Genomic DNA, 21354 nt, shown 5'->3' with positions numbered 1-21354 from the left:
CTGCCCTGGTGTGAAGGAAGGTGCAGAGCTACGTCCTTCTGGGCAGGGGCCAAGAACAACCCCAGATCTGGTGCTCATCTGAGTGCAAAGATCATGCAATGCACAATCGCACACAGGCATTTTTCATGTATTAAACACTACAAGTACAATTGTATGGCAAACTGACATCACGTCTGATACCTCTTAGCAATACCTGTAATGGTGAAGGTCATGAAATTAATAGGGGCTGTACTTAATGGCGAATTGTGGACCATTACCAGCACACCTTACAAAAGTATTCTTTGTTGGTAGCAGCTCAAGTGGGTTTGTCATGGAAGTGTGAACCCATCGTGAAGCACATGAGAGACAATCTGTTAAAGCCCTATTATTGCACTGCACGGTCACACAGTAATGACAATTCATATCCCAGCTATATTTTTGGTTTCCATTGCTTTCCATGTGAGATAAAAAACAATCTTGTTTTTCTTTTTGAAGTGTACCGCTGTCTCTGAAGGTAGAGAAGAAATGTTTGCTGGCCGCTGCAGGGAATTGACTAGTTCTATTATTTATTTGCAGGAACTAATTTTACAATCTTTGGTCCATATTCATTGCTCAGAACAGGGATCTCACTAACTGTGAATATGCACAGCTTTCTTGTGTATAAAACTGGAGTTATGGTGATGACTTACCTTGAACTTTTAGCTTAATCTTCCCTAGGGCAGTACCAGCTGGATTCTGAGCCACACACATGTAAGTGCCAGCATCCTCAACAGCTGTTCTTGCGATCTGTAAACTACCACTGGGGAGAACTGTATAACTATTGCCTAAAACATGCATAAGAAAGGTAGAAAAAACATTTTTATAAATAAGGTAATTAGACCAAAATCTTTAAAGAATGAGAACATGAGTTTAAATGCTACAGCAGAATTATTAGCATCATAAAGCTAAGATACCTGTTGTGTTTACATTGATGCCCTCCTTCTGCCACGTTATTATGGGACGAGGTGTACCTGTTGCTTCACACGGTAAAAGAATGGGGTTGTTCAGGATAACATCTAGTGTTCCTGGCTGCACCTGAATAGCTGGTAGCTCTATGAATTGGAATGGCACAGAAAGAGGCAGTTGATTAGAAATTGAAGTTATTTACCAGTAACTGGAGGTTCTTCAAGATGTGTGGTCCGTATCTGTATTCCACACATGGGTATGCATGTGCACCGGTGGGTTTTTTTGTTTTTTTTTAAACAAGCATTGTCCATTGGCCTGCACTTGTGCCGTAGCTTTCCTCATGCTCCAAACAGAGGGCATAAAGCGTGGTGTGGGCTGATGCCTCTCCAGTTTCCCATTCTTACTACAGTCCAAACAATCGGCAGCAGAGAATGGACAGTGGAATACAGATAGGGACCACACATCTCGAAGAACCTCCAGTTACAGTAAGTAACCTCCATTTCTTCTTCGAGTGATGGCCCCTATGTGTATTCCACACATGGGAGATTAACAAGCAATAGTCAAACAGGAGGTGTGCGTGAGGACACAGAAGTGACATCTGACCCTATTACTGCTGTCCCCATCACTGTTTCCGCGGTGGACAATTGGACCAAAGTGTAATGTCTTGTGCAAGTTTGCCAAGAGCTCCAAGTAGCTACCTTACATATCTCTAGTAAGGGTACATCTCAGAGATGCAACCAAAGCATCCTGCCCTCTCGTGGAATAAGCCCTCATCCCTTCTGGGGGCGCGGGGGTGGGTGAATACAAGCTAGTTGGTAAGAAAGGATAATATAACCTGAGATACACTTAGAAAGTCTCTGTGCCATTATAGCTTGACCCCGTTGATTGCTCTGCTATGGAAACAAATAGTTTAGCTGTCTTTCTAATGTCCTTTGTTCTTTGTAGATAAAAAGCCAAAGCCCTTTGACCATCCAGATGCATCCTTCTCTCTTCTTCTGAGGCACGAGGTTTGGGAAAAAATGCTAGTGAATGGATGTCCTGACTCATATGAAACTCGGAAACTACTTTAGGGATGAATCTGAGGTGGGGGCATAATGAGACCTTTTCTTTAGAGAAGGTAGTATATGGCAGTTCCTCATGTACCTCCCCCCCAAGCTCACTGACTCAGGTTAATGTTATAGCTGTTAGAAAGGTCACCTTCATGGACAGATCAGCCATCGAGCATGTCGCTAGAGGCTCAAAGGAAGGTTTACTAGATATGATAGAACAAAATTGAGGTCCCACTAAGATGTGAACTTCACCAATGGTGGAAAGGATCTGAAAAGCCTCTTCAGAAATCTAGTTGTGACAGGATGAGTGAAGATCATATGGTTACCCACCCAAGAGGGAGAAATAGGTAACGATGGGTGCCTCAGGAGTTGGTGTGAGGAAAGGGATCCCCACTCAAAACTTCTCTGGTTTTGTCCAACAGACAAGAGAGTCCAACACCTTGGATGGAACAGACACCCCGCCATTTATGTTGCCCTTCTCTGGTGAGCACATGGAGAGAAGCCAGGCTTGTAAGCAATGAAGATGAAGCCTGGTGAGTGGTGTCATATGTTTGCATGAGGACACATGGCTAAGGAGAGAAAGGCATCCTGAGTATGATAGGTACTTGTTGTCTGAGAGTGCTCATGGCCTGAAACCTCTCAAGAGGTAGGTACGCTCTTGCTGTGGTCATATCCAGCGTTGCCTCTATAAAGTTTATGTACCTCATGGGGATCAACGTGGATTTTTCATGGTTGACGCAAATACCAAGGTAAGCCAGAAGGCTAAGGTGCCCACCAGACTTCTTCTTGGGAGTTGCCTATCAGAAGCCAGTCATCGAGGTATGGGAAGACTGTAAATCCCACTTTTCTCATCCAAACTGCCACCACTAAAAAAAAATCTTTGTAAAGATCCTGGGTGCTGTGTCCAGTCCAAGGAGACGACTCTGAATTGGTAATGGTCTTGACCAAAAGAGGAACCTGAGGAACCTCTTGTGGGTTGGATGAACGTCTTTGTGAAAGTATGCATCTTTCATGTTGAGAGCCATGAACCATGTGCTCTCCTATAAAGAGGGAATTATTGATACAAAGGAGCTCATGTGGAATTTTAGTTTTCAGATCATCATGTTCAGCTGTCGCAGACTGAGAACAACAGTTACAGAAAGGTAAGTAACCATTTATTTTTCTTCTAGGGATTCCACATGTCCACTCCATCGTAGATGACTCACAAACAGTTTGAACAAGGGGACTTGGAGTCTACTTGAACAAAGATTGAAGAACAACTTGTCTGAATCTGGCATGATCTCTGGATTGATGAGAGATGGCATTGTGAGAGGTAAAAGTATGGAGCGGTGACCAGGTAACTGCCTTACAAATATGCAGAATGAGAATCCTGGCCAGAAAGGCTGCACAAGTCACCTGTGACCTGGCTGAATGAGTCACCACTCTATCCAGAGGTGTGACATCTGCCAATTGGTTGAGACTGGTTGGTCCTTTACTCCACCTGAAATGGTGACAAAAAGTTTAGACAAAAATCTGAATGGTCTAATCCAGACTGTGCAAAAAGCCAACACTCTTCTAACAGCTAGAGTATGAAACTTTTCCTTCTCATTACTCATATAGGGTTTGGGAAAGAATATTCATAGATAAATCTCTTGATTTAAATTCACATACCATTTTAGACAGGAATTTAAGGTGAAGCCGAAGGAAAACCTTTTCCCTAAAGAAAGTTGCAACAGAAAGGCTCTGATACCAAAGCTCATAGCTCTCCCACATTTATGGCAGAGGTTATGGCAACCAGGAAAACTACTTTCATTAACATGAACAGGGAAGAAGTCACTAGTGTCTCAAAGTGGGGGCCCATCAACTTTTGCTAGTACTAAATTTAAGTTCCACTGCAGAACCAGATTATGGTTCTGTGGGTATAATCTAAGCCAGGGGTTCTCAAACTGGGGATCAGGACCCCTCAGGGGGTCACGAGGTCATTACATGGGGGGGTCGCAAGCTGTCAACCTCCACCCCAAATCCTGCTTGCCTCCAACATTTATAATGGTGCTAAATATATTTAAAAGGGTGTTTAATTTATTAGGGGGTGGGTCACACTCAGAGGCTTGTGATGTGAAAGGGGTTGCCAGTAAAAAATTTGAGACCCACCGATCTAAGCAAATCTTTTAGAAACCTGATGGGTACAGGGTTTGGAAAAAAAAAAAAAAGACCAGTTATCCATAGCCACCAGATGAACTCTAATGAAACTAAGAGCCAATCCCTGTTGCTTTAGAAACAAAAGATAATCCAAGATATGGCTAATCAGAGTTTGAGATGGAGGAATGCCTCTCAGTGTGGACCAGACAGAGAATCTCTTCCATTTAGCAAGGTAAGTAGACCTAGTCAAAGTAGGACTTCCTGTACTCCCTTAAAGCAAACTTCAGCAATGAAGCATCCACATAGTCAGGTGGAGAGCCTGAAGGTTGGGATGAAAAAGGTGGCTGTTGTCCTGGGAGATAAGATTCACCTCTCTCAGGAGAAACAGCGGAAGTCTGACCAATAGTGCTAATAGGGTAAAAAAACAGTGTTGACAGAGCCATATAGGGGCTATCAGATTAAGGTGAGCAGAATCTTGCTTGACTTTGGATAACACTTTGGACAGGAGAGGAATGGGAGGTAAGGCATACAATAGGGCATGAGTCCAGTACTGATCCTGGTACCCAGCCAGGCACCGGTAACCCCACACTAAAAAGATAGTGTTGTAAAACACATCTATAACTAATTATTAACAGAACTACTATACAATACTAAACTAACACTACAAGGTACTATATACACGAAAGGATATGAAAAAAAAACAAGCATCGCAGGTCCAACAAACCGTCACTGGTGATAGGAAGGAACAGAAGGGGGCAGTGCAACCCTTTATGTCTGCGTGGAATGGTGTGAGGCATCAGAGAGTGCTCATGCTGCCCCAAGAGGTACTGCTCAGGAAAAAATTATGACAACTGTGCACGAGGTGTGCACACACACCTACAGTGGAATGGATATGTGCAATCACTTAAGGAACAAAAACTCTCACCCCTTGGGCGGAACAAATTAATGCTTCTCAGCCCTCTTAGGGGTGGGAGGAACAGAAGCAGGAGTGTGCCAAACTACCTTTGCTGGATCCATAATGGCCTTGTTGATGGGGAGGGCCACTCTACAGGCTGCAGCATGTCCGGTAACCTGTGCTGAGGATCCTGGACTTCCTGAAGGTGAATCTGTAGCTCTGCTGACCCCCTGGGCATGAGCTCTTGCTATTGTTTAAAGTCTTCCAGTGGAGATGGAGTAACCACCTCATCTGGTGAAGACAACAAGATTGCTCCTGGAACCAGCAAATCCAGCTCATCTTCCTCCAATACTCTGATGGGGCTGGTTGTGGGTGGCAATGGCAAATAGGGTTTATGCACTGATCCTGGGAGTCTAGGGTAGGAAGCCCACAGCCCCCCAATATTGCCAACAGATGGATCAACTGGCACCGGAGGACCCCATGGCATAGGGTACAACCTATCTCTTCATGAATTGTGTCTGGTCGGAGGCTGGAAGTCTAATCTTCGAGGACTTCTGTCTGGTACCGCAGAGACTCCTGTTGTGCCTCTGACTCATCCTACCCGCAAGCCAACCCAGTCCCCCCCCACTCCTCCCCCTGCATAAGGCCCCAGAATAGCTAGGGACAGCCCTGGGAGCAGCACACAGCAGTCGGGGGAGGGACAGCTGAACTGCTCAGCAATTGCTAGCCTGCTGGACAGCTGCCACACAGGGAACTTAGGAGAGCGGGGAGCTGATAGGGGGCTGCCGGTCCATCCTGGTTCCAAGCCCCACCAGCTAGCTCCAACGGGCTGCTCTTTCTGCATGCAGTGGACAAAGCAGGCAGCTGTCAAACAACATTATAAGTGAGCATTGTGCAACTTTAAACGAGCATGTTCCCTATAACAATGGAACAACATTAACTGGGATGACTTTAAGTGAGGCGTTACTGTACTGCATTGGCTCTAGAAGTGGATGGGAGAACCAGGAGCTGTTTTTCCTGAGTCTTCACCATCAGAGCCAATGTCGGAACCGTCAGAGCCATACCCTTGCGCACCTCCTTCTCCTGCTGAAAAGATATACTCAGGCCTAAGTCCTCAGTGCCCATGTGTACTGGCTCTCCCAATTTTGACATGGTCAGGGAGGGATCCTCTCTCTTCAGGGCAGTTTTAGACAAAGATGGCTCATCCCTGTGTCTATGAGAGTTCCCCTTACTCTCATGTGAAGCTTCCTCCTTAGGCTTAGCAGTCTTAGCCTCCGTCCCCAAGCTCATGCATGGAGGGGTGCTGCCTGCTTGCTGAGACTGATATACAAGGGGATGTCCTCAGTCCAGAACTGATTGGGGTCCCATTCCTTCTCCATCATATATTTTCTAAGTTTCAGTTCCCAACCCTCATGAATTCTGGGGGAAAAGGAGCATCAGATGCTGCACTTGGCAGAGATGTGAGCCTCACCCAGGCAATAGAGGCAGAATTGATGTTTGTCGCTCACAGAAAAGGAGAGGGCAGGAAACACAGTTTTTGTACCCCAGGACACTGGGCACAATCCCAGACTTCTTGGGGGGGGGGGGAATTCCGTGTGGGGAACAGAAGAGGGAAAACCTATGTTAGGCTACACTATAAAAACTACAAAACTGCTAAAAAATAAATATACAATATCTTTAGAGCAATGATGCAGTAGAAAGGAGCTGAGAATGCCCAAGATTCCAACTCAGACCAGGTAGTGCTAAGAAGGAACTGGACAGGCGTCGACCTACCCCACCTTTTATGCCCTCAGTTTGGCGCTCAAGAAGAGCTAGGGCGCATGCGTGGGCCAACGGATACTGCTTGTAAAAAAAAATTCCAGACTCAGCTCCAGGTACACTTGCATACTTACGTGTGGAATACACACAGTGTATATTGAAGAAGTTGTAATATTTTTATGGCTGGAAAATAAAACGAAGACAAATTGTACAATGTGAGAGGCTAAGAACATTTAACTATTGAAGCCTGGATTCTATTATCCTTTTGATGAGCCCAGTAGGACTACTCTTGCATAATATGGAACTACTCAGCATATGGATTATAGAATTTAGCCCTGCGTATTTAGTTCACCTAATGAATTTACTTTAATTAAGCAAAACAACAAAGCAGAAAAAGCCCTAACAGAAAAAATCAAAGCAGGTCATACCTGTGGCCAGATCATAATATCCTAGGCATTAGAGTTGGAAAAAGCTATCAGATCATTTAGTTCATGCCTTCATCAATGCATGATTGCTTTCTACATTGTGTTCCGAGTGCTGAATCAATCTAAATTAAAAGAGCCCATGCTTTGTAGCTTCCACCAGATACAAATATATTTATACAAGGCCAAATTTTCACATGCTTACTTATGTTGAATGGTATCTTACTCCACGAGTAGCCAGTATATCTATGAAACTACTCACATGAGTAAGATACTACTGAACATGAGTAAGACTGGCACAATGTGGTCCCACCATTATTCTGTATTATTATTCTAACATTTTCTTTTCAAAACCAACTAAAGCTGTTTATAAAACATGTTTCTATTCAAGTTCCCACCTCACCCTGAACATGAAGAGTAACATGTCTGTGTGCAGTGCCAGCAGCATTCCGGACCACACATGTATACCTTCCTGCATGGTCTAACTGTGCAGCAGTTATTTCAATCGTTCCTAGGGTAGAAAAAAAGAGAATTCATTATACAGTATTGTAGTATATTATACTATCTTACGTTCAAAGAAAACAGAGAAACCATAATACCGTTTAAGAACCCTAGATTTTTATTCTAAAATATTTACAATGAAAATAGTAATGCACCTTCTTCTAGCATTTTCTGCATCTACTCAAATCATGCATAATACCTGAAGACAGAATCCTGTAGCCATCTCCTCTGGGAAGAAGTCGTATCCCATTTTTGGTCCAGTGGATTGAGGGGACAGGAACACCTGAAGCAGTGCAGGAAATTACTGCTGGAGACAGTTTTGTTACCAGAAGATCTGTAGTTTCATCTGCTATGGATGGGGGCACTAAAGCAAGGAGAACAGTGTTAGGATTATCGACCATTCTCATGTCAAATAGAGGTTTGCATATAGCAATGTCCTCTTTCTTAACAAGAGTAAAAGCTCAATAGAATAAGCATCAAAATTACAGTTCTCATTTAAATAAAGGATTGTCCCGAAGACATTTACAATGTCTGCTTTACCTTGTACAATGAAATCAATTGTTCTTTGATCCTCTCCTGCATCATTTGACACAGTGCACACATAGACTGCAGTGTCATCCACAGTGGGAGAAATGATTAGTAGTGAACCTGAAGACAAAAGCCTGAAATAAAGCAATTAAAAGATATTGAAACATCTCTTCACTCAGCACGTTTCTCCTCCCTTGGTGTTCACACCTCAACTGCTAGAAGAGGGCCTCATCCTCCCTGATTGAACTAACCTCGTTATCTCTAGCCTTACTCACTCTTGCTTGCATATTTATACCTGCCCCTGGAAATTTCCACTACATGCATCCGAAGAAGTGGGTATACACCCACGAAAGCTCATGCTCCTATACGTCTGTTGATCTATAAGGTGCCACAGGACTCTTTGCTGCTTTTACAGATCTAGACTAACACGGCTACCCCTTTGATACTTGACAATAGAAGACAATGGTACAGAGCCACAATGTTATTACAGTAACATTAATGGTAACATTAATTACTTGCAAATGGCAATTGTAAATATTTAATGGAAGTTAGGTAAGAAGTCAATTCTCACATTTCAGAGTGTAAGCTGAGCACTATAAGGGTCAGGAAAGATTTCCTACCTACCATGTAAAACAAGAGCACACAGAGATGGAGCTCTTTACATGGGGATCTCGCTGCTCTGGCATGGAATGGGAGTCAACTCTGGGGCCCCAAACCCATTCCCAGTATCCCATTAAGAGCTCTCTGTGGGAGTGGAATCTGGGTCACTATGGGGAGCCAATGTTTGGTGGGGTCAGGGCCAAAAGAAAGCAAAGTGTCTCCCCCACCATCCCTTTCCTGTAGGTCAGCCCTGGCCAGAGAGAATCCCTCGCAGCCTGGCTTTGGTGGAGGGTAGAGATATGAGACACTGGGGTTCCACAGTAATAAAGCCACAGGGTTTGAAGGAGGAACCCACCACTCTTTCAGCCGGGGAGCAAACCCCCATACCATTCCAGGGGATCCTCAGAAATTTTTCTCACCCGTGGCCATTCTTTGTGCATCATTGTGGCCCATCTGGCCAAACAGCTGCAAACTGAGAACTAATTATTGCTGTTCTGAGCTGCAATAGTTTGCTCTTAGCAAAAGTTAGTACCTCACTCTGGCAAAATCTAAATGTTTCCAGGGTCTACAGGGCCCATATACAAATGGGATGTCTGAGTGTTTCTCTCTGGTTTTCTCAGTGTTTCCACCAACCAGGAACATAAATACCATGAAAAGAGCATATCTTACATTATTTTGACCTCTTCAGTGGATCTCAGAGGTGAATAAAAAACATTAAGTCAAATGCAAATAGACACACATTGTTAAAATACAAGGCAAAGAGTAGAACTTTATTACTAAACATGTGTACATCAGGTGGCAGGCAATGTTTTATTTAAACCAGTTCACCAGTAAACCAGTTCAGTACTACTACTAACAGTCATGCAATGAAGTTTGTCTATTTATTTAAAAGCAAATTTTAAATTAAATTAAAATAGGCCAAACCAATCTCAGAATAGATTTGCACCAGAGATGAATTTAGCCCACAACAAAGATTAGAGCATTTCTCACCTGTATGTATTCTGATTCTGATCAACATTAAGGAGATGCCCATTCTTCTTCCAACTTATTGCTGGCCTGGGGATTCCAGTGGTGTCACAGGGCAGGGTGGTTTGGACATTTACAGTAACTGTAATATTGGTGGGTCCAGGAGCGATAGATGGAGGAACTAAAGAACATATGAAGCCCAGGTAATTTTAAGAGAATGTATATTTTTTCAAGTTGAACTATTTGAAACTATCCTTTTCTGTAGCATGGATCATCTGACATTTATAAATTTGCCAAAAAAATGCACTCGGGAATGTCTCTCAGTTCTGTGTATATCCTGTTGATGTACACACACCAGTTAACAAAGAACAACTGTTTTTTCTGTTCACAAATATTTAGGCAGTGTTCATAACACAGAGAATTTTTAAGGGCTTACAAAAAAAAAAAAAAAACCCTAGAGAGAAGCCTTAAACAAAATCCCAGATGTGAATAATCCTGAATTTTGGGGACATCTATATTCTGTGCATGGATCTGACTTTCATTGACCCCTTTCTCTATAATGGCCTGAACCAGTGTCCCAGATCCAAATAGCCCAAAGCCTGAGTACTTGAAAAGCAGGCTCTGAGTTGCTTTTCTGCAGTTCCAGTCCATTACTAATAAAGATAGATTTCAAGATTCAGCAACAATCAAGAAATCCAATATGTCCAGTTTTTGTAGAACATTTGTGTTTATCTGAAAAAGAAATATTTACCCTGGACCTGTAGATCAATTCGCTTGCGTTCAGTACCAGCTGCATTGGTTGCCATACACAAATATCGTCCAGTGTCGGTAACGTGTGCTGTGTGAATGTACAGGGAACCATCCTCTAACACTGAATATCTAAAACAAAGTTATAGGCATTAATTTAATTTTTCATGGCAGGAACTGTGGCTAAGTTGTGAGGAAGGAGAAACAGAAGAACACAGGGGGCACAAGGGTAGGCAAAACATGTAGCACCTTAATTTAGCCATATATAATTTTTCTTTTTGAACATATTACACTCATTCTGCCTTGAGTCTGTCTTTCAGCACATCTGCTATACCCCTTTCAAAGTAATTATGAAAACTGACTCCTACAATGACTTTCAAATGGAAATATATCAGCTTTGTATATGTTATGAAAGAGATTTTTATTATCACTCATTTAAACTGAGAAAATCCAAGTGATGAATGAATACACACTGAATGAATGAATACTAACATTAATACTGAGTTTGTGAATGTAAAATTAATGCAAATAAAATCCCAAGAGATTTCACTCCAAGTCTTCTATTACAAATACATGGTTAAAAAGTTTCTACAGAATGTTATTATTAGATGCTACCTGGCATTGTTTCCAGCAAAAATAGCCCCATCCTTTCTCCATGTAATTCTTGGGGTTGGCACTCCTTCTGCAACACACTCCAGAACAACAGATTTATTTATATTCACAACAACTGTCTGAGGACCACCTTTGATTGTGGGAGCAACTGTATAAGAAAGAATTCCACATGATATTAGAGAGAGAGTTGTATTCTGAACTGTTTTAAATTAGACCCATGGGAATGTCTGCTATGACAAAAGAATTGTGCCCCCATGAGTGTACCAACAAGCTTCTTTAAATTTGATACAATACATGAAAGCTGGTATACTGTAATGGAAAATTAAAGAAAAACTTCTCATCTTTTACAAATTAAAAAGATGATAGATTTCTATGCCATCTACTAATGATCTTAAATTGTTAGCGCTGGCACATGGCATGGTCCCAGCACAGGGGAATGGACAAGATGACTTCTTGAGATCCCTTCCAGACCTACATTTCTAAAATTCAAAAATTCTTTGATACCTTTTAAAAATCAGGAAATCAAGTAGGACATTGAGACTATCTGTCCCAGACTATGTTTTATTACACACAAACCATCTGTTTGAACTGAATCTAGGATTTTGACTCTGGCATGAGACACTGAAATTAGGGCTTAGCCCTCCCCCAGTAGCTGTACCTCAAAATTAATATCTGTGCCTTTGCAGACTGCAGTGTCTTGTAGTAGTATTGCCCTGTCTTAATAAGAGAAAAACCCACCCTGAGCCTTGTTAACAATCTTAATGGAAAATTTATGTGTGGCCAGGAAGGTCCTATGCTTAGCCTCCCTTCAGAGCTGTTCATTCATTTTGTTCCATGCATCAACCAGAAAAATATGCGATAGAAGCAATTCAGACATCACCCTGCTCAATGGAAACCAAATGCCTCATCTCTTCAAAGCACCTCACCCTAGACCTACAATGGCATTAGGCTCCTAACTGCCACTGATTTCAGTGGAATACCTTTGTGGATATGGGCCCTAATGTGACTTTTATAATACAAACACACATGGGGGCAGAAGGAAAGTTCCCTGGGCTATCTTAAAACATTCTTTAAAGTATTTTTTGGATTGATATATTAACAAAATTACTGTACTTCTGCTTATTGGTTGTGAGGAGTCCAGTAAACATATTCCATCTTTTCCAACTCTCAGACATACTGTGCAAAGATTATAATAGTTAAGAATTAATCCATATTCTTTACCGTTTACAGTCAGCACAAACTCTCTGGTAGTTTTTCCTGCTATGTTACTTGCCACACAGGTATAGCTTGCTGTATCACCTAGGTCAGCATTATTGATCTGCAGATATCGGCCACTGGATAGGATGCGGACTCGAGGAGTTGCCTAAGGAAAGTTCAACAAGTAGAACTAATTTTACCATGGTTTTCCACTGTACTGAAAATTCATGTTACAAAGTAATAGGAGGTTTGATAGGGTGGCCATAAGAACATAATGGGTCAAATTCATTGATGGCTTAACTTCATTTGTCTTGGTGAAGTTACAAGGATAAACAAGGGAGACAAGGGGGATGGGGTAACATCTTTTATTGAACCAACTTCTGTTGGTGAGAGAGACAAGCTTTGGAGTAGTTTCCTAGACCTGAAGAAAAGCTGTGTGTAAACTCAGAAACTTGTCTCTTGTACCAACAAAAGTTGATCCAATAAAAGATAATATTGCCTCACATTGTCTCTCTAATATCCTGGGACTGACACAGCTTCCTCAGCACTGCATGCAACAATAAATAAGGCTCTGTTACATCTCTTAGAAAATTTAGTTGAGTTTTAAAATATTGATGGCAATTTATAGACTCAATCATGAATTCATTACTCAGGAATTTTGCCTGAACTGGGGATTAGAATTTGTGACCAAAACAATTAATTATAAATGTTTTTTTGGTTTTCATGTAAGATGGCAGTTTGATGGCACAAAATTGAAGTGCATTCTTTATCCACACCCAGGCATATCACTGGTAGAACAAATAAAAGCTTTCCCACACTGCTCTTTCAATGTGCCACAGCCTTGACTTAAAGGAATCATTTCCATTATGCAACAGATTAGCCTCTACAGTGAGACTGCCTGCAAGGATGCCAGAGGTGGACGGATCCCTGTCTGTTTGGCACTGCACTGTGAACAGATTGTGCAAAAACAGCCATTAGATGTGAATTGCTTTTGGTCACTACCAGTCTGGACAAGATTTGTACTGGTGTACTATAGTACTGCCAACTCCAAGTGTTCAAACCATCCAAGGGCCCACACCATCCTGAAACTAGTTTAAAAATCATGACGGGTTCTTTTAATACTAAATTTGGTGTTGTTTAACTTCTCTTATGGTTTCTGAACCTTTAGGCCTCCAATTCTGCAACTCCTTCTCTGCAGGTGGACACCAGGTTAGTACAGAATCCCACTGAAGTCAATAGGGCCTCCCATAGTCAAAGGGGTCCACCCATGCAGAACAGATTGCAGCACTGGGGCCCTAGAAGTGAAATAAGCCACCTCCCATTGCCAGGCCCTTGGGCAGAGGCTACTTAAAACGCCTCATATTTGTAATAACTGGTATTTTTTGTATATTTGTATTTACTCCTCTTACATATTTCAGCACAATTGCTATGACCTTAGAAGCATATAATATATGACAAAACAAAGGCAAGAAAATTATAGTTTAGTTCCCAAACCGTACTTTAATTATAATCCTCATGATAATGAAAACTCCACTGGGTCCTATCTTTAAAAAACAAAATCCACTGCTCTGTTAGGGCCTGATCCAAAGCCCAATTAAGACAATGAAAAGACTCCCACGGACTTCAATGGGCTTTGAATCAAGCCTCTCTAATGTATCTATTAGTTAATACTCTTAGGGCCTGATCCTACATTCCTTGTGAACCCAAATATCGCAGTCAAACCATTCCTAGAAGTATAGTAATGTCAGATACACCTTTTGTTCTGCTGTCAGAGATGATAATGGTGCACAAACATACCATTAAACAAACACAAGATTTAAGATTTGGCTATTAGAGACAGAATAGGAGAGAAGATTGAAGTTTTCCCAATGGAAGAAGACAAAACTAGTAGGGAATGAAGTTTCAATTAAAAGCTCATAAGAGGGTATAACTAAAAACAATGATGATTTTCAATTAAAATAATGCTGAAGTACTACCATCCAAAAATCGGTATTTTCCAAAAACTACCCTCTCCTCATTGTGAAACTGTCCACTTTTCCCAAGGCAAAGCAGGATTACTCTTTCCACTCCTGGGTGTACCTCCCTCTGTGTTTCTTTAATATTAGTGGATGACAGTCCTCCCTTGAGGTCAGGAAAGCATTTGGCTAATTATATACACAACTTGAACATCTCATTTTTCCTTATTAGGCAAAAGTGATCTGTCTCCAGTCAGACTTCCAAGATCAAAAAAAGAAAAAGAAAACTGTGCCCCAGAAATATGGGAGATATATGCTTACATAGCTACACTCAACAATGGAAAGAGTAGTGGGGGGATAAAGGAAACCCAAATCTCGTAGTTGCACTTCACATGGCAAATTTTTTACAAAGGTTTGTGTGGACTGCACAGTTCTTTTATTAGAATGGTGTGAATGTAGTGCAGCTGAGATGTTCTAAATAGCTCTGCAGACTGAAGTCCTCTATTGACCCACAAAATATGCTCAGGGTAGTGGAAGCATCACCATCCTGCCAAACTAATATGCCTCAACCCTAACTTGAAGGGCTCAGTTCCAGGGCTCATAGTAGGGCTGGTTAATACTTCAAAAATAATTCCCAAATGTCATGTGAATAACTGATTATCTTTCAACACTATTCACAAAACGTCATAATTTTTGTTTTCTGCAAACACTTGTATGAGTGATTTTTTTTCTTTTCTTTTCTTTTCTTTTTAAGCATAGGAATGTTGACAGAAAACAAAAGCCTCAAATACTTTTGCAAATATGTTTTCCAGGAAGGTACATGTCAGAAGCATTCATGCTGCCTTCTTCCAATCCCTTTCCAGCCTCCTGTTTATAAAAGCTTGTCATCCACGTAAGAAGTAGAAATAATACCAGGTGACCTAAGTGGTCAACCATGTACCACGAAGGCATAGCACCCAAAGGAATTGTGCTTATCTCAGATATAGTGACTGCAAGAGCTACTGTTGAAGTGGTGCCCTTCCTGTCTCTAGACTATCCCTCAAAGGCATAATCCAGTACTCATTTAGCATCCAATATTATTTTGTTCTTTAAATATACATTAGATAAGAGTCTTATGGATAGGAATTTATTTCTCTCTAAAGAGAATAAAAGAACCCTTCTTACACACACAGAGGACAGTGGAACACACTGTGAATCCCATGAGCACTCTCTATTTCCAAATATTTCTTCCTTTTATTGGAACTGGACAAGTGAAGCTGGAACTGGCAACAGCCTATTTGTACTGGAACCTTTTTTGGTGCAGTCATGTCTTTGCCAGTTAAAACACTCATGTCAGTACTGGCATGGCTATCTGGCCCAAGTTCTTTGAGCTAACTCAAACTTAATGTATAAGTATCATCCACTGTTATTGGGGTGGGGGGGGGGAGAAAGACAACAAGGGGACGGACACTTGAGACACACACAGACAAAGAATGTCTGTGCTCATCCTAAATGGATCACAGTGAACCAAGAGGTCATGGATGAAGTCTGGAAAGGGACCAAAGTTAAGGGTCTAACAAACTGATGGTTCACATGGATTTACCTTTTTCTTTCTGAACAATTAAAGTGCCAATATAAAGCAAAAACCTGAGTTTGCTCAGCACAGTCTCCAGGAAACCCAACATGACATTAGACAAGGCCAAGTAGTCCACTGGGGAAGGGCTATGTGATTGAAAATCTATGTGGCCCTATAATGGATGATGAGCAATAGAAAAGTCTCCAGTTGAACTACTCTGTTCTTCCTCCTTTGACTTAACCAATAAGGATGTGATGCCTCACTGCCACTGCATTAAATTCTGAGTCAATAGGTGCATTTGGTGCAAAATTGTGATGATTAACAGAGATTAAAGTAAGCTACTTATTTCTCTTCAATTTAAAGAAATTTCTTTCCTTTCTAAATGTTACTAGAATATGAAGATTCATAATATACTCAAAGTTAAATGTATAGTGTAATCTTTCTCAGCTACCTTTCCTGGGAAGCCATTCAGGAGTATACCGAAGGCTTCTAGGATTGCTCAAAGGATCCAGGAGGAGCAAGGGATCCCCCTAAAGGAAAAGAGAACAAATCACAGCGGGATGGCCAGTTCATGTGGTCACTGTCTTCATGTACTTGTTAAGTCAAGTTGTATTTGGACCAGGGCTACTCAACAACCTTCTCTTGACCTCAAGGGACCACAACTCAACTGTGCTGAAGGAGCAAGTGAGTAGAATCAGAAATTTAAGTTCATGCCCTTTGTGCAGAATGCAAAAATGCGACAAATTTGTGAAAATAACATAGCCAATGTACCTGTAAACGTTCTCCATCTTTAAGCCAGGTGATCGTAGGAGGTGGCACTGCATCTGACTTGCACTCCAATATAACTTGTCTGTTCTGCAGCACAGTGAGATCCTGAGGCCCACTGGTGCCAGCAATGTTAGGGGGAACTGTTAAAAAAAAATTGAGAATAAGAAAAGCATGACAAATATGAACTTTAATTAAAACATTTCTATGGATAGAATCCCAGTGTGTAATTCTCAAATAAGGTTTTGTGATATACCAGCAGAGCAGCAGTACAATTAACTGCTTTTGCTTTTCATTGCCAATATCAGGTCTGGCTTTTATCTGCAAAATATATCACCCTCATTTGACTAGGTATAACCCATTTCCTAAAACCGCACGTCACAAACCACTAACTGATGGAAATTAGTTGAAAGTCCATTCTCTGTGAAGAAACCAGCACTTAGCCAGATGAAGTCAGGATACCTCAAGCTCCATAACCCTCTTCATCAACAGTCATTCACTGGATAAGCAAAACCTTGATTTGATAAAACTTCTGCACTGTAGGAAGAATTCATGTAGGAATTGTGCAAGTCTGCAAGAAGCAAAAGGCTCACTCATCTGTGAGACATCTTTTGTGAATTTACTTCTGCTACCATATAGTCATTTAACACTGAGTTTTCTCCCTAGGGCAGAGAGGAAATTATTTTGCAGTGTCTTATTCTTCAGAGACTAGATTGACAAGATCTAAGGTCTATTCTAGATCTAGAGGAGCTGACATACTGATTCAGCTGCCATTTCTTTTATTTTTTTATATAATATGAAATGTATATTGTAAATGTGTGGGTGTGTATACACACACACACACACACACACACACACACACATATCCTGTCCTCTTTATTCCTTCTCAGTCTTATTGAAAAAGGCCAAAGGACATTCATTCCTCTAACTTTCTTTGTTACTCTGATTTCCATTATAATTGCTTGTGTTTTATTTTAAATAACTAAGTTTGCAAGTTCCATCATAATTGTGTCATGTTCTGAATAGCTACATTATATACAAACATTAAGTAACTACACCTGATTTAATATCCTCTTTCTGAGGAGGTGTATTGTCACTTCTGTTTTCCTGACCCTCAGTATACAGATTTATAGATTCCAAGGTCAGAAGGGACCATTGCGGTCATCTAGTTTGACATCCTGTATAACATGGGTCATAGAAAATCCTCAAAATTATTCCTAGAACGTATCTTCTAGAAAAAACATCCTGTTGTGATTTAGAAATTACCAGTGATGGAGAATCCACCACAACCATTGGTAAATTGTGCCAGTGGTTAATAATCCTCACCGTTAAAAATGGACTCCTAATTTCCAGTCTGAATTTATCTAGCTACAACATCCAGCCATTGGATTGTGTTATACTTCCGTTTGCAAGATTGAAGAGCCCATTATCAAATATTTGTTCCACATATAGGTACTTATAGACCGGGATCAATTCACCCCTTAACCTTCTTTTGGATAAGCTAAATAGCTTGAACTCCTTGAGTCTTTCGCTATAAAACAGATTTTCCCATCCTCTAATCATTCTCATGGCTCTTTTCTGAAGCCTCTTCAGTTTTTCCAGAATACTTCTTGAAGTGTGAACATCAGAACTGGACACAATATTCCAGGAGTGGTCACACCAGTGGAAAAAAGAGACATAATATAACCTTTTTACTCCACTGAAGATTCACCTTAGTTAGCCCTTGGCCAAAGTGTCACACTGGGAGCCCATATTCAGCTGATTATCCAACATGATCCCCAAGTCTTTTCCAAGATAGAGTCCCCCATCCTGTAAGTATGGCCTTCATTTTTTGTTCCTAGATGTGTGACTTTACATGTCACAGTACTGAAACACATCTTGTTTGCTTGCACCCAGCTCACCAAGCAATCCAGTTTGCTCTGTATCAGTGACCTGTCCTCTTCATTATTTACTATTCCCTAATCTTTGTATCTTTTGCAAACTTGATCAGTGATGATTTCTTGTTTTCTTCCAGGTCATTGTTCAAAATGTTAAATAGTGTAGGATGAAGAACTGATCCCTGAAGTACCATCCTAGAAGCACATCCACTCAATGATTCCCCATTTACAATCACATTTTGGCACCTATCAGTTAGCCATTTCTTAATCCATTTAATGTGCTATGTTGATTTTGTATCATTTTAGTCTCCTAATCAAAATGTTATGTTGTACCAAGTCAAATGCCTTATAGAAGTCTAAGTATAGTGCATCAATTACATCTGTCTACTAAATTTGTAATCTCAATGTTTCCTTTCATTTGTTTATCCTTTTCCTTTTTTAATTTAAGTGTAGTTAATTTGTAAAAGGGAAGGACTAATGACTAAATAACCTTAAAGAGTACTACCAACTCCACTTCCTCTAAAAAAGATCTGCTTTGTTACAGAGGTCCTTACTTAGGACCTAGTCCTTGGATCTTCTGTTCTAGAAAGGAGATGACAGATGCAGTCCAAAACCTGGTAAGATCACTGAAAATGGTACTCAAAGAGTTTTTTCTTTGTCAGGCATTATTCACTGGATAACTTTTTCTAGCTTTTAAAAGCAGTAGATAATTCAGTATTCGGCTTATAGTATTAAAGAATGCTTTAATTGTTTCCAGATCAAGCTTACCATGCACTCTTACTAGATATTCTTTATCGTCATCTCCTGCAGGACTAGATGCCAAACACGTATATCTTCCTGTGTCTTCCACCTAAAGGACACCCAGATAACTTTAATAGAAACTTCAGAATATGGGACCAATTCAATTAAAACAGCAAAAGAAGTAGTGATGTTCGCAGTTGTCTTTGATTAGCAGATATCGGTTAAAAAACACAAGGGAAACAGAAGAAAATAGACAAGCAATTCCTGGGAGAGTAAGCAACCAGAAATATTTGAAAGCTTGTTTATTTTATTTGGGGTAGATTGTGGCCATCAGGCCACAATCCTTTGTGGAGGTGGTGTGCAGCTGCAGCATCCCAGAAAAAAAGCACCAGGGCTAATGTGCTTCGAGCAGATACATTCTCTTCTGGTGCGGCTCTCTGCAATGAACAATCCATTAGGATGGAATAGATTGTTCTCCGAATGCATCAGCCCACACAATGGGCCAGCATGGGACGAAGGGGAGGAAATGGGACTCTGCCTCCTCCCCAAACCTTTCTTGGCATCTTGCTCCCTGAGAGAAGGTAGCACTAACAGTGCCTATGCTCTCCAGAGCACGGGAGCACACAGACTGCTATTATGAAGAGGTCCTTTGCCTGCCTACAAGCTTTTTGGCTCTCCCCTCTCTCTGCTCTTGCACAGCCATGCAATTACCTCTCACAATCTGGCCTTTACATAGGTATTCTTGTAAAATGTATCTTTCTGCCCCCGAGAATTATTTGCATTCTCAAATATTTACTAACATCTTTATTATCTTCTGTGCCTCATAAATCGTTCTGTGTAAAGTCTTGGGGGTGGAGGGAGCAAGGGGTTTATCATATGAGCAACAACAAAATATTAGTCTGGATCTGTCTTTGTCCAACTCTTCCCATGATACTGCATGATAACTACAAAGTTGAAGTCCAGCTGTCTTCATAGTGATTAGGGTATGTGGTTTCAGTGTTTTAGGGATTTTTTTAAGTCTCAGTTTAAATTGTCTGAGTAGATTGGAATTTTTTCTTGTATGGTCTTTATTAGTTTCTCAGACCACTTCCTTTCCTAGTTCCTATACAAATGGTTAAAAAGAACAGGAGTACTTGTGGCACCTTAGAGACTAACAAATTTATTAGAGCATAAGCTTTCGTGGGCTACAGCCCACTTCTTCGGATGCATATAGAGTGAAACATATATTGAGGAGATATATATACACACATACAGAGAGCATGAACAGGTGGGAGTTGTCTTACCAACTCTGAGAGGCCAATTAAGTAAGAGAAAAAAACTTTTGAAGTGATAATCAAGATAGCTCAGTACAGACAGTTTGATAAGAAGTGTGAGAATACTTACAAGGGGAGATAGATTCAATGTTTGTAATGGCTCAGCCTTTCCCAGTCCTTATTCAATCCTGAGTTGATTGTGTCTAGTTTGCATATCAATTCCAGCTCAGCAGTCTCTCGTTGGAGTCTGTTTTTGAAGTTTTTCTGTTGTAAGATAGCCAGACAGGTTAAAGTGTTCTCCCACGGGTTTTTGAGTATTATGATTCCTGATGTCAGATTTGTGTCCATTAATTCTTTTGCGTAGAGACTGTCCGGTTTGGCCAATGTACATGGCAGAGGGGCATTGCTGGCACATGATGGCATATATCACATTGGTAGATGTGCAGGTGAACGAGCCCCTGATGGTATGGCTGATGTGCTTAGGCCCTATGATGATGTCACTTGAATAGATATGTGGACAGAGTTGGCATCGGGCTTTGTTACAAGGATAGGTTCCTGGGTCAGTGTTTTTGTTCAGTGATGTGTGGTTGCTGGTGAGTATTTGCTTTAGGTTGGGGGGTTGTCTGTAAGCGAGGACAGGTCTGTCTCCCAAGATCTGTGAGAGTAAAGGATCATCTTTCAGGATAAGTTGTAGATCTCTGATGATGCGCTGGAGAGGTTTTAGTTGGGGGCTGAAAGTGACAGCTAGTGGTGTTCTGTTATTTTCTTTGTTGGGCCTGTCATGTAGGAGGTGACTTCTGGGTACTCGTCTGGCTCTGTCAATCTGTTTTTTCACTTCAGCAGGAATCATAATACTCAAAAACCAGTGGGAGAACACTTTATCCTGTCTGG

At 41.1% G+C, this 21354-nt stretch overlaps 1 protein-coding gene across 1 annotated transcript in view; it reads right to left on the bottom strand.

Annotated features, from left to right (window-relative positions):
- LOC112103403 (hemicentin-1) overlaps positions 1-21354 on the bottom strand; it is a 345952-nt gene that overhangs the window by 43729 nt on the left and 280869 nt on the right. The window contains exons 67-77 of the mRNA XM_026655607.2: positions 19238-19319; positions 16599-16735; positions 12342-12483; positions 11124-11268; positions 10513-10640; positions 9786-9942; positions 8208-8329; positions 7867-8031; positions 7570-7677; positions 933-1070; positions 669-803 (exon numbers count right to left, since the gene is read on the bottom strand). Of these exons, the coding sequence (XP_026511392.1) occupies positions 669-803; positions 933-1070; positions 7570-7677; positions 7867-8031; positions 8208-8329; positions 9786-9942; positions 10513-10640; positions 11124-11268; positions 12342-12483; positions 16599-16735; positions 19238-19319 (1459 nt within the window). The remainder of the gene's footprint in view (positions 1-668; positions 804-932; positions 1071-7569; positions 7678-7866; positions 8032-8207; positions 8330-9785; positions 9943-10512; positions 10641-11123; positions 11269-12341; positions 12484-16598; positions 16736-19237; positions 19320-21354) is intronic.

The sequence above is a fragment of the Terrapene carolina genome, unplaced genomic scaffold, assembly GCF_002925995.2.
Source record: "Terrapene carolina triunguis isolate 2854851 unplaced genomic scaffold, T_m_triunguis-2.0 Scaffold210, whole genome shotgun sequence".
NCBI lineage: Eukaryota > Metazoa > Chordata > Testudines > Emydidae > Terrapene > Terrapene triunguis.
Note: the sequence above shows the minus strand (reverse complement) of the source record. Positions and strands in the feature narration are given on the sequence as shown.